The sequence below is a fragment of the Cyclopterus lumpus genome, chromosome 6 (genome assembly GCF_009769545.1).
Source record: "Cyclopterus lumpus isolate fCycLum1 chromosome 6, fCycLum1.pri, whole genome shotgun sequence".
NCBI classification, from domain to species: domain Eukaryota; kingdom Metazoa; phylum Chordata; class Actinopteri; order Perciformes; family Cyclopteridae; genus Cyclopterus; species Cyclopterus lumpus.
In genome coordinates this window covers 5,330,802-5,343,128 of record NC_046971.1, presented here as the reverse complement: position 1 = coordinate 5,343,128, position 12,327 = coordinate 5,330,802, and the positions used below count along the sequence as shown (strand labels likewise).

General features: G+C 43.3%; 1 protein-coding gene across 6 annotated transcripts in view; it reads right to left on the bottom strand.

Moving 5' to 3' along the window:
- LOC117732773 (AP-3 complex subunit beta-2) overlaps positions 1-12,327 on the bottom strand; it is a 31,459-nt gene that overhangs the window by 5,575 nt on the left and 13,557 nt on the right. The window contains exons 5-23 of one of the 6 annotated variants that reach the window (XM_034535945.1): positions 12,223-12,289; positions 11,796-11,978; positions 10,630-10,815; positions 9,669-9,766; positions 8,598-8,652; positions 8,403-8,474; positions 8,264-8,326; positions 7,985-8,117; positions 7,514-7,623; positions 7,224-7,400; positions 6,875-7,061; positions 6,204-6,338; positions 4,378-4,433; positions 3,335-3,373; positions 2,461-2,575; positions 1,411-1,597; positions 1,085-1,256; positions 879-957; positions 598-707 (exon numbers count right to left, since the gene is read on the bottom strand). In XM_034535945.1, the coding sequence (XP_034391836.1) occupies positions 598-707; positions 879-957; positions 1,085-1,256; positions 1,411-1,597; positions 2,461-2,575; positions 3,335-3,373; positions 4,378-4,433; positions 6,204-6,338; positions 6,875-7,061; positions 7,224-7,400; positions 7,514-7,623; positions 7,985-8,117; positions 8,264-8,326; positions 8,403-8,474; positions 8,598-8,652; positions 9,669-9,766; positions 10,630-10,815; positions 11,796-11,978; positions 12,223-12,289 (2,224 nt within the window). Of the gene's footprint in view, positions 1-597; positions 708-878; positions 958-1,084; positions 1,257-1,410; positions 1,598-2,460; positions 2,576-3,334; positions 3,374-4,377; positions 4,434-6,203; positions 6,339-6,874; positions 7,062-7,223; positions 7,401-7,513; positions 7,624-7,984; positions 8,118-8,263; positions 8,327-8,402; positions 8,475-8,597; positions 8,653-9,304; positions 9,484-9,668; positions 9,767-10,377; positions 10,489-10,629; positions 10,816-11,795; positions 11,979-12,222; positions 12,290-12,327 lie in introns of those variants that run through there. The other 5 variants (XM_034535940.1, XM_034535941.1, XM_034535942.1 and 2 more) reach the window with 5 other exon arrangements.

Here is a 12,327-nt window from a genome sequence, read left to right as displayed (position 1 = left end):
AAGGGAGAAAGAAAGAAGGAAGGAAGGAAGGAAAGAAAGAAGGAATAAAGAAGAACAAGAACAAGAAGACGAAGAAGAAGAAGAAGAAGAACAAGAAGAAGAAGAAGAACAAGAACAAGAACAAGAACAAGAACAAGAACAAGAAGAAGAACAAGAACAAGAACAAGAAGAAGAACAAGAAGAAGAAGAAGAAGAACAAGAACAAGAACAAGAAGAAGAACAAGAACAAGAACAAGAAGAAGAACAAGAACAAGAACAAGAAGAAGAACAAGAAGAAGAAGAAGAAGAAGAAGAACGAAGAAAGAACGAAGAAGAAGAAGGAAGGAATAAAGAAGAAGGAAGGAAAAGAAGAAGGGAGAAAGAAAGAAGGAAGGAAGGAAGGAAAGAAGGAATAAAGAAGAACAAGAACAAGAACAAGAAGACGAAGAAGAAGAAGAAGAAGAAGAACAAGAAGAAGAAGAAGAACAAGAACAAGAACAAGAAGAAGAACAAGAAGAAGAACAAGAACAAGAACAAGAAGAAGAACAAGAAGAAGAAGAAGAAGAAGAAGAAGAAGAAGAAGAAGAACAAGAAGAAGAAGAAGTGAAGTCTACTCACTGCCGGAGAGAGGACGGCGTCAGACAAAGACAGACCCTCCAGGTCGGTGGCGAGGCTGTTGGACAGGAAGCTGTTGAGAGGCGTGACTTGAGGAGACGGAGCAGGTTCGACTGGGAAAAGAGACGAGAGGGTGAGACGCATGTCATCCTCTCGTGGGTCTTTGTTTACAGTCATTGTGAGAAAAAGAACAAATCACACACACACACACACACACACACACACACACACACACACACACCCTGAAGTGAGCGTCATTACTAGTCAAGGGGAGAAAAACTCACAATCGTCGAGGTCGAGCAGAGACATTTCTTTCTTGCTCTCTTTCTTGACCGGCTTAGAAGGAGGTTTGGACTGAGCTGCCTGGGAGGAGGCGAGAGAAAACTGAGAAATCAAGACGGATTAATGTTCGGGTCGGTCTGTCGATGTACGAGGGTTTTTTGTACGTTTTTTTTTTTCCAGGGCGTATTTATTTATTTTTGTTCGATACCTTTTTTTTCTTCTTGACTTCCGCCTCAGACTCGGAGTCTTCAGACTCCGATTGGCTGCTCTCAGACTCGCTGTCTTCGTCCTCGTCGGATTCAGACTCGGAGTCGCTCTTGCGCGCTTTACTCTTCTTCCTCTCGTGCTTCCTCTCCTCTTCTTCCTCACTGCTCTGCTCGCTGGAAAGGAAAGGTTCCCATTTTAGGATGCTGCTGTTATTATCGTCATGATGTACAGGAAGAGGGTAAAGTGACCACCGGTATGAATGGATGAGGTCAAAGAGTCAAAATATTTGGCACAAAATAAGATAAAAATATTAACAGAATGTGCTACCTTTCGCTTTCTTGCACCGGCTTCTTTAATTCTTTCTTCATCGTCATCTTCTTGTCCTTCTCGTCTTCTTCCTCCTCCTCCTCCTCTTCCTCAGACTCAGAGCCTTCCTCGCTCTCTTCGCTCGCCGTTCCAGAAACGCTGCCCACGACGCCGCTGCCGATCTCCGAGCCGCTGGCCGAGTCCGACTCTGAAAGGGAGAGAAGATCGGGATCAGAGGGGCGAGCACAGAAAACAGTGAAGACTTCCTGGTGATGTCCACAGCATATCCAGTAAAATCTGTACTAATTTTATATATATATATATATTTATTAGTACAGATAGTACAATTATAAATATATATTATATATATAAATATATATATAATGGTGTATTATTGATGCCTCAGATATATATATATATTATATAAATATATATATATATATATATATATATACATATATATATATTATATACATATATTATATATAAATAAATATATATACATATACACATATATATATATATATATATATATATATATATAAACACACACACGTATATATGTTGTCAAGGGCAAGTTCCGATAAAAAAAAAGATTAAGCAGCAACAATGACTGTCAGATTTTCCTACAGGTCTTACCTGTGCACGTGCACACACACACACACACACACACACACACACACACACACACACACACACACACACACACACACACAACAATGTGAATAGAAAAGATATTGGAAAAATATTTTAAATATGAAGATTTTGATATCGATAATTTGGTATTACACACGAAATTCAGCAGAAGAAATGTTAAGTGATCTTGTTGATGTTTACACAGACTTGTCAGATACAAAATGACATCCATGAATTTTGTCTTTTAATTAAACTATATACTTATAACCGCTCTTATGTGAAGACTTTTCATAGTATTTGTTGACAGTAACAACAACCTTGAATGATGGCGGTTATGCCTCCCTAGACCAAACACTCGTGCTCACACACACACAAACACTCATCTACTGGGCCCCATTAGACCCATTAGAAGGATGTGACGGCGCATCAAGCTACCGCTGTCAGCGGACTCCGTCGGCCCGGACTCGCCCTCCGAGTCGGAGTAGAAGGGCTTCTCCACCTTCTTCTCCTTCCTCTTCTCTCGGCTGCTGCATTTGGTCCATTCGGGCACCTGTAGGGAGGAAGTTTAAAACAGTGAGTGGTTCGAAACCTTCGCTGACAAAACAAAAACAAAAAAACCTTCCTCGGGACAGAAGCGGAGACGCGCGGATTACAGTAGCGTGGCCATGAACGCCTCCCCAGCCTGGGCGCCACGGATGTCAGATTCGCTTCTTTCTTTTTTTGGAGAAGAAATTCAGTGCAGACACTTAAAGTGTGTTTATAGGACGCGAGCACCAGGAGGGGGGGGGGGGGGGGGGGGGGGGGGGGGGGGGGGGGGGGGGGGGGGGGGGGGCGGGGGGGGGAATGCCTTCATGACCAGTTGCAGAAATGTTTTTTTTTTTTTCCTTTTTAAAATACAGGGAGCAGTTCCATTAAGAGAAGTGATGTCTTTGAGGAGTGGTGACGACGCTCTCACACAAGAAATATATATTTTTATAAAATAAAAGAAGATTTGTCTCGCTCTTTCTGTGACCAAAGCAAATGAGGGTGGACACCCCCCCCCCCCCCCCCCCCCCCCCCCCGCCAAGCTCATTTAAAACCCACAGGGCTGCTAAGGAATCCCGACGTGTCACGTCCTGCTAAAAGAATCACTTCTTTAAATGGTAAAGACCGAGGAAGAGGAGGCTGTGTTTCAGGTAGCTTTGGCTGAGCTATAAGCACAGAACAGCGGATTACTAGGCGAGGGGTTGGGGGGGTTTAGGGGGGGGGGGGGGCTATATGGGTTGAGGCTCAAGGAGGTATATGGGCTCTTCGCCGCTAACTGACTCACACTCGTTAATGTTGCGACTCTTTCAAGCAGCGTAAAAACCTGGTAGATGTAGAAAAGAAGAACAAAACAAAAAAAAGAGATTTGGATGCAGGTGAGATAAGGAAAGAGGAAGATGGGGTTTTTGATGGGGTTTTTTTCTCTTCTTTTTTAAGAAAAAAAAAAAAAAAGCCAGGAAAGTAAGAGAAAAACAGGCATATTCTTTCTTGGTTTAAATAAAAATTTAAAAAAACGCGTGAGAACAGTTTCTGATATCAGAGACGAAAAATAAACCCCAGATGTGTGTATTTGCCACAATATCTGTCAATTAGGTAGTTAAAAAAAAAATTAAAGGGATTTTTTTTTTTTTTTTTTTCAATGCACTCCAATATAACTTAATTATACTGCGTTGCATGAAGATAGAAGAGGTCAACATTAACATTCACTACGTACTAACACGTCAAGCAAATACACACAACGATGCATTTAGACTTCATCGGTGACAAAGCGTGACGTTGGGCATGGATTAAGATGAGCTAAATGACGAGAGGCGGAACGGGAGATCACTCTGTATCACAACAACAACAACAACAACAACAGAAACGCTTGTGACACAACCACAAACCGTGTCACAAATTTCACGCGAGACCAGTAAGGTGCAGAGAAGGAAACAGTGAAAACGCTTTACAAATTTAACTTCCGGTTCCTCTTCATCCTCAACGGATGAAGCTCGCCAAGTTGTCGTGACAACAACCCGAAAACTTTCTATTATTTTGAACACGCTAAAATGTAATCATAGCATGTGGACCTTGAGTTATAGATCTTGTCAACTGCGAGTGTCAAACTCATCTTTTTATGCTCAGAATAATTAAATACTTGTATAATATGAATCGGCACCGGGGAGTAAAATCTCATTAATCTTACTGACTTGTTCCTACATTGTGACAACCGGAGAGAGACTAAGAGAGGAAAGAGAGAGAGAGAGAGAGAGAGAGAGAGAGCTGTCTTCAAAACAAACATCACCACACTCCCAAACTGAGGCGAGGGGGGTTCGGTGGGGGGGGCACCTCTCTCCATTCTCCTAGCAAGCTGATCCGCCCCTCGCCGGTGGTTCTGACTTCCTCTGTCTGTGGAGATGCACAGTGAGCAGAGGGAGAGCAGCGGATGTAATGGGACACTCACACATTGATAGTGACCCAGTGAGGTTTTCTCGATATTATACGTCACTGCTGGCCGTTTTTTTCTATATATATATATATATATATATATTATTTTTTTTTATTTTATTTTTATATATATATATATATATATATATATATATAAAATAAAATATATATATATATATATAAAAATAAAAATAAATATATATATTTTTTTTTTTTTTATAACATTCACTTTTGAGATTTGAGACTTGTGCTCGAGAGTCGATGTTTAAATGTATATTATTTTGAATGGATTTTACTGAACTGGGTGTTATCAAACTCTATTAATTATTATTATTTACTATTATTAATATTGTTTTCATCGCAGCAGGTGTTTCCGGTGTGGTACGATGAGAAAATTGCATTATTGCATGGTATTCTTTAACGTGTAAAAACAATATTTTAGGATCTGCGCTTGAATCCAGGTTAAATCTCATTTTAGTCGGATGTCGGCAAAAACACACCTGCATCCTCACGTCGTTCACCGTACTGCATCAGGCGCTCTCGAGCGAGTCTCAACGCTCAAAAAGAAACACGACCTGCCTGGAGAGCAGCGATTAAATGTTTTGTAAAAAAAAATAAAACGTTCAGCAGCAACGAAACTTATTTCCTTGTTTAGCTCACAAAATATTCTAAACTGCCCGTGTGTGGCCTCTTGTTCACCACAAATAAAAAAAATAAAAAATGCAACTCCATGCACCTGTGGCCTCGTTTTGAAATCTGCATCACAGGTAAAATGACACGTTAAACACCAGGATATGGAACGTTAAAAACAAACGACGCCGTAATCACGATAATTAACAAATCTACGACGACAGAAATCAAAGCCTTGAGGTCGCTCCTGTAGTTTAAAAATCAAGGGATTTTTTTTAATTTTTTTTTTACCAGCCTTGATTTTAAAACAGACGCAACACGCTCAAGTTTTTTGGGGGATTTCACGTCTTCGTTTAGATCTCATTAGTGTTCGTGAACCGATGGCACATGGAGTGAATGGGATGGAGGAGAAGAGGAGAGACAAATGCATTCAGATCAAAATTAAAAGTGTGTTTGTTGAGCGTAATAAATACGTTGACGCTTAAAAGTCAACTATTAGCTGTTATTATCTGTACAGAAATATCCGTGTTGTTTTCAGAGCCGGCCCTCCAGAGACTACAGGAGGCGGGTCCAGTTGATGCTGACTGATGCTCCCAAAATTCGGTTCCCTTCTGTATCGCATGTGCTATTGGCTCCGACATCGGTGAGAAATCACTCGGACGGGTCGAGCGAGCTGCCGCCGAACCCCGAAGCAAGTGCAGCAGAGAGGGGCGAGGAGTTCAACACCACCCGCCGTGTTTTCGTAGTGTATCGGAAGTTATTGAATAAAAGCCATAAACCCCTCTTTTCTCTTTTTTGTGTGTGTGTGTGTGTGTGTGAGGGGAGGAGGGGGGGGCATCCTTTTGGAAATAAGATGGGAGGCCCAAAAGGATGCATGTTAATGCTTATGGGCTGTAAGTGGATGACAGATGGCTAGTGAAAGAGGAATCGGCGTTATATTGGAGTTAATTGTCATATTGGGTGTGAGGCTCTGGTGACTCTGTTCAGCCCCCTCTGAGGCAACGCTCCGGGGGGGGGGCGCGGGAGCAACCCTCGCTTCCCCCTGGACACCCCAAAGGGCCCCCCTGTGTCTCTGTAAGTTACTGTTCCCACTGCACGCACAGAATCCTTCACCTCCACGTTGCGCACGGAGGGGTCTGGGGCGGCTTCGGGCCAGTCGGGCAACTCCTGGTAGCCGCCAGCCTTGGCATTCAGCAAGTGGGACAAGGAGCCCAACTGGAAGTGGTCTCGGTCTGCAGGCAACAAAAGAAAAAGCAATCCAGAATGCACAGAAGTAAGGCACTGTGTAGCCTCTATTATTATTAATATTGGGGGTTAGTTATTTTGTTGGCTTTAGCTGATGTAAACAGCTTTTTCTATGATTTCTGTGCAGATGATAATTTGAAATGGATATCTGATATAATGTTAATTGGAAAAAACTAACTAACTAACAAGACCAATGCTGGTGGTGAAATTACTTTTTTTTAATCAAATTAATACTTAATTTGATAAAAAAAAGTTACTTTCACACATTTCAAAGTCGAAACACTGAATGTAATAAAGCCATAAGGAATATTTAATAAAAACATGAAAGTGTTACGAAAACAGAACTTTTGAAGAAAAAAAAAAAAAAGTATTATATATATATATATATATATATATATATATACATACATACATATGTATGTATATTCATATTTGGGGAATCTCTATTTCAGTGTTCAGGTTCATCTTGAGAATTATAGCGTGTCTTGCGTTCAACTGTAAAATGGTAAAATGGCTCCTGTACCTTTAAATGGAGACTCGAGCACCGGTGCGGGTTTGAGGGCGAGGAACAGTTTCTTGGCGTACTTGCTCAGAGCGCCGCTCTTCTCCGTGGGCACGATGAGCTGACGAATGAAGCGCGCCCGATCGCGGATGTCGTAGTTCTGGTCGTACTTGGCCAAGTTGAGAACGTACTGCGTCAACAGTTTGGTCTGCGGGACGAGAGAATGTTATGACGGACGGACGGACGGACGGACGGACGCGTGTCGGGCGAGGACAGCGGAAAACAACAAAGAACAACAACGTCGTCGACGAGCTTTATAGTCTTGATTCAAATATTTTCCGATCGATGAATAAACGCATGTTCTTCACACCTGTTTGGAGTTGGTGAGATAGAGCTTGGCGGCCAAATTGATGATTTGAAGCTTGACGATGTCCTCTTCGTTAGTGAACGACTTGGCCATCTTCCTCAGGACGTCGGGGGCGATCTTAGGTACGTGCTCACAGTATTCGCCGATCAGCCACAGGATACTGGCCCGCGCCATCGGCACCTGACGACGACAACAAGGACACAAGTTTAGTTTGGGATGAACCTCCTTCGGCGAGCTCGTTTCTTTACAACACGCCGAAACCCCCAGTGTCGTTCCCTTGTGACGACGCTCACCTGGATGTTGTCGGTTAGTTTCGCCATGTGCTTTATGATGTCGCTGTGCTTCTCCGGTTGCATCTGCAGCAGCTTCTTAATAACCACCACCGACTCCGCCACCACCAACTCTGTTGAACGGGAGGAATAATAGAATCAACATTGGAAGATGTTTCCTTTCATCTTCGGACTGGATTGAGTTGCAAAAAAATTCAAATTCAGTCGTTTACTTATTCACGGGCAGTTTTTTGTGTTTTAATATGTTGTTGTTGTTGTTGTTTTCAGCGTGTTTGGACTTGAAGTCTGTCTGTTGGAGATTTGTATTTGATCTCCTGTTTTCTTCACTGTGCTAAACTATATTTGCACGTGGATAAACTGGATTAAATTATCCTACCGACCCGATGTATAAAGTATGCAACAATTAAGTCCTTCTAGTACATCTACTGCAATATGGACCACCTAAAAAAAAAAAACATCTTGGGAGACACTCACCGTCTCGGTTGGACAGCAGCTGCACCAGGCCGTTCAGACACGTGTCCCTCACCTCGCCGATGTTTGTGGCACAGCGGCCGATGGCTTGAATCGTGGCGGCCACAAAGTCTTTATCCATGCTTTTGATGTAAGTCTGCAGGAAAATAAATGTCCACTGAGTGCACAGGGAAACTTGAAGGAAGTTGGCGTATCCCTCCTCGCTGAAGTACCCAAAAAAAATCTTATTTTTGCTACTTCGGAGGACAAGAGTCGCTCTTCGTGGAGCGCGTTTCACTGCACCTGAAACTCTCTGAGGATGGTGGAGATGTTCGTCTCGTTGGCCAGATTGGTGAGAACCTCCAGCTGCAAAAAGACAAGATTAAAAGGGAGAAGGGACAGCGGCAGCACAAATAGGATATAACGGAACCGAAAAAAGAACCTTGAGGACTTTAATCTGCGTTGGGTCTGTGGACCGGATGTAGAAGCTCTTCAGGTACGGTTCAAACATTCCCTGTGAGACACAAAGACAGATGAAGAGGAAACAACTCAGTGAATCTGCAGTGCCATTTGCAGCTTTTTAAAAAGTGTTCACTTGTTCAAACTGATCCAAAAGACACCACCAGGTGTAGCTCACCCGTCTCTTAATCGTCATGCTTGCCACGTTCTGAAGAACGACATACTGGACTTCACTGGAGGGAGAGACACGGGAGATATCGATGGATCAAAAAGAGGGGAAACGAGACGTATTCAATCCCTTTGCACTCGACCCGAGACAGCCTGCGGCCATATTGGAGAAAATCATGCAACTACATATCAGCTGACTAATGAATGAGAGTAAAAAAATAAAAAAAAACCTCACAGTCTTGTTGATAATACATCCCTAACAAAAGATACCAATATATAGCAATAAAAAGGGCAGTTTGGTTGGATTTTTTAGTTTTTTTCATCTGCGTTTCTTACTGGATTAATGTTACAGAAACAGAAAAATGGCTACAGCATTTCCCGAGTGAATAAAAGCAAGCAAACATACCACAGGACTTCTCCATTCGGGTATGTTTGTGGACGGTTTAGTACACAAACAAGACCGATAGGATTGTTTTTGAAGAACTTCAGTGGATTTTATGGTAAACATCCGAGAATGTTATTCTTCGAGGTAGTAAACAGATGGTGGTTTTAATTAGGAGCCCGAGATAATAAATTCTAATGAAACATATCGTACGGTCCTGACACCCCCCCCACCCCTGCAGGGAGACGCTGCCGTTTTGTTTGATCCCATTACAGCTCACTCGGAGCCAAAAGAGCACTCGCTCAATAAGAAGCCCGACGGCTCGCAGGACTTACTGCCGCGAGGCCGCCTCTGTGCCGTCATCAATCCTCGTGGTTTATGCCTCCGTGTTTACCTCAGACTCACCGAGCTCCCCCGTTTAATTTCACTTCCTGCTTCAGGGCTGTTACGGATTCATTTGACGACCCTCGCTTGTCATTTTTATGTGTTTTTTTTTTTCCCCTGTTCTCGTTTCCGTTTCCTGCTCGTCGTGGTTTCCTCTCATCGCATTCGGGCACGTGGATTCGTTTTTTTGTTCCTTTTCAAGCGAGACTCGTAAACTCTTCTTTATTTTTCCACTTTTGCCACAAGAACGTTGCGAGACTGCTCGCGCTGCTGGCTCGAAAAAATTTATAAATTATCGGAGAGTATACAGCTCACCTGTGGCTCCTCAGGAGACGGACCAGGGCCTTGGCAATCACCCCAACCTCCACTTTAGGGGCAAGATGGAAATACAGCTGAGCCACAGCCATCACCACCTGGAGCGGGCGGAGACAGCAGACAGGGGGGGGGGTTAAATCATCACCAGTGGTACAATCTCACAAATACAGTATGAGAGTTGCATGTGATATATATATATATATATATATATATATATATATATATATATATATATATATATATATATATATATATGTATTTCCCGTCTGGGTGTTGGAACGCTTTTGTTCTCTGTTAAGAATCCATTCATTTAGTATTTAGGGTTTATTCTGTTGAGGTAAACGGACTGTTTTTGTCAAAGGAGTCTGGCGGCTTTGAAGAGAGCAAAGATATCGGCTACAGCCCCAACACAAAGCGGGGAAAATATTCCAAATATAGAAGATTCTTAAACTTGTAGAGTTTTTCTTTAAACAGGCTTTTCTATTACGTGGCTACATACATTTTATCAGTAACTTATATAGCATAAAGCATAAATTAGAGCTTGATGATCGTCTGCTATACTAAATGCAAGATAAGGAAACCTGTTAATCTGGAACACAGCTCGACGGCTAATAATGTGCGACGGGGGAATTTCATAACGCAAAGTAAAGCAGGCCTTCCAAGGTGACCACAGCAGCACTAATAGAGAGTGATGCATTATTAATTTTACTTCGGGAGATTGTCCTCATTTCAGAGTGAGAGGTCAACTCTGATTTAGTGCTCAAGGGCACTTCAGCTGCTTGTTGACGTGAACCAAGGTCGAGCTTTTGAAGACGTCAACCACTCGAAACAACGAGCTGCTGCAAAAAAAAGTGGAAATAACGCTTTTGAGAGAAAACAATAACGATCTCTACCATGGCAACCGAGTCGAGAGTTAATGATGTACGCCGTGCGTCTTATTTAGAAGTGCAAGCGGTCTCACAGCTGCGTTGCGGCTCTGCAGGAGCGGCTTGGTGTTCCTCAGCAGCAGCCGATGGTCTGGATCCATCACGTACGGCTTCCTCTTCGGCATGGGAGCCTCCGACTTCTTCTCCTCTTCCTCCTCCTCGTCCTCGTCGTCGTCCGAGCCGTAGAAGGTCTTGTCGTTTCCTTCCTCCAGCAGGGACTCCTGCAACGACAGCCGGGGGGGGGGGGGGGGGGGGGGGTTTAAGGCACGACGTCTTGGTCTGTTGCAGGCGAAACGGGACCAAGAAAAGAAATCTCTCTTGCGAAGGAAATTGGTTATTGGCTCCTTAAAAAAAAAAAGTCACCAGATGGTAATCTGCTCTTGAATATATGTGGTTAAAAAATATGAAAAGTACTATTAGACAATTATATTACAACAATAAGAACGTTCCACACGGTGTGAAAATAAGTCTAGACAGACGAGGGAATAATTCAACAGGTGCGTCTGAAAGATTGATAAACATAGAAAACAAGCGGAAAGATTAATCCAACAGTATGCAACTTGATACAGCTGCATACTGTGAACTCGCAGTGAACTCAAGTGTTGTAAATTTTGCACGAACGATCCTTCACATGGGATCAGGAGACACGCGGCAGCGTAACAGTAAATGACGACGTGCAAAAAGAACCACGTAAGATATATTTGCATGTGGTGCTGGAACGACTAACTTAAATTGATTTGTTAATTATGGTCTCTGATCTCTTTTTTTTTTACAGACTGAGCTTACTGTCACTTCTTATTCAGTCAAAGCAATTTTTTAAAAACTTTTTCCTTTTGCCATTTTGCGCAAGAACTTCCGGTAACAGCCAAGTTGAATCTCAGACAGCAGCCACGAAAACTTGGGACAACCAGAGTCGGTCGGAGAAGGAAGAGACTTATTAAAATAAGATTCATCAGGTCAGATTCTACTTGGTTGTAACTGCACATCCAGTTGCTGAGACAACATTGTGCAGTTTGGCATTTAAACAGACGTGCGAGAGGAGCAGCAAAGTGCGTATTAACGTGCATAAAGATGAGGATGGAGTGTGCGCATTGAGCAGTACTGATTATCTGGGGAGGGCGGCACCGTCAGACGAGACCGGAAGCTTCTCCGACGGACACGGCTGCACGCGTCTGATGTCACTGCCGGTATTCTGACTCACGTTCATGTTCGGGTTGAGGAACTGGGTCCTGGCGTAGCGGGTCAGCATGTTGATGATGACGACCTGGCCCCACTCCTCCACGTCGATGAGGAGGTTGCACAGCTTCCTGTAGTTCTTGTGGATCAGGTCGATGCGCTCCGGACACACCTCCTCGAACGCCATGACAACGCTCCCCGCCACCAACTGCGGCACACGACAGGTGGGGGACGTCAGGGGCGCTTCTCTTCGACGTCAGGAGGGCACATGCACAAAATACAATCCGTGCATTCTCCACGTACATTCTCAAGTTTAACGATAAACCCGAATTTAAGGTTCGGAAATGTACGACGGCTGCACGGCGAAGAGGGATCAATCAGTCGTGAAACAGCTGAACGCCATCTGGCAGTCGCATTTGTTATCAAAATAAAAGAATCAGCAAAAAACCCACCGTGGTTTTGTCAGCGAGGAGTTTCTCTATAACTTCAATAAGCTGGTCCTTCTGTTCCGGATCCAAACTGGGAGCAGAGAAGAATAAAACCATTAAAAAAAGGAA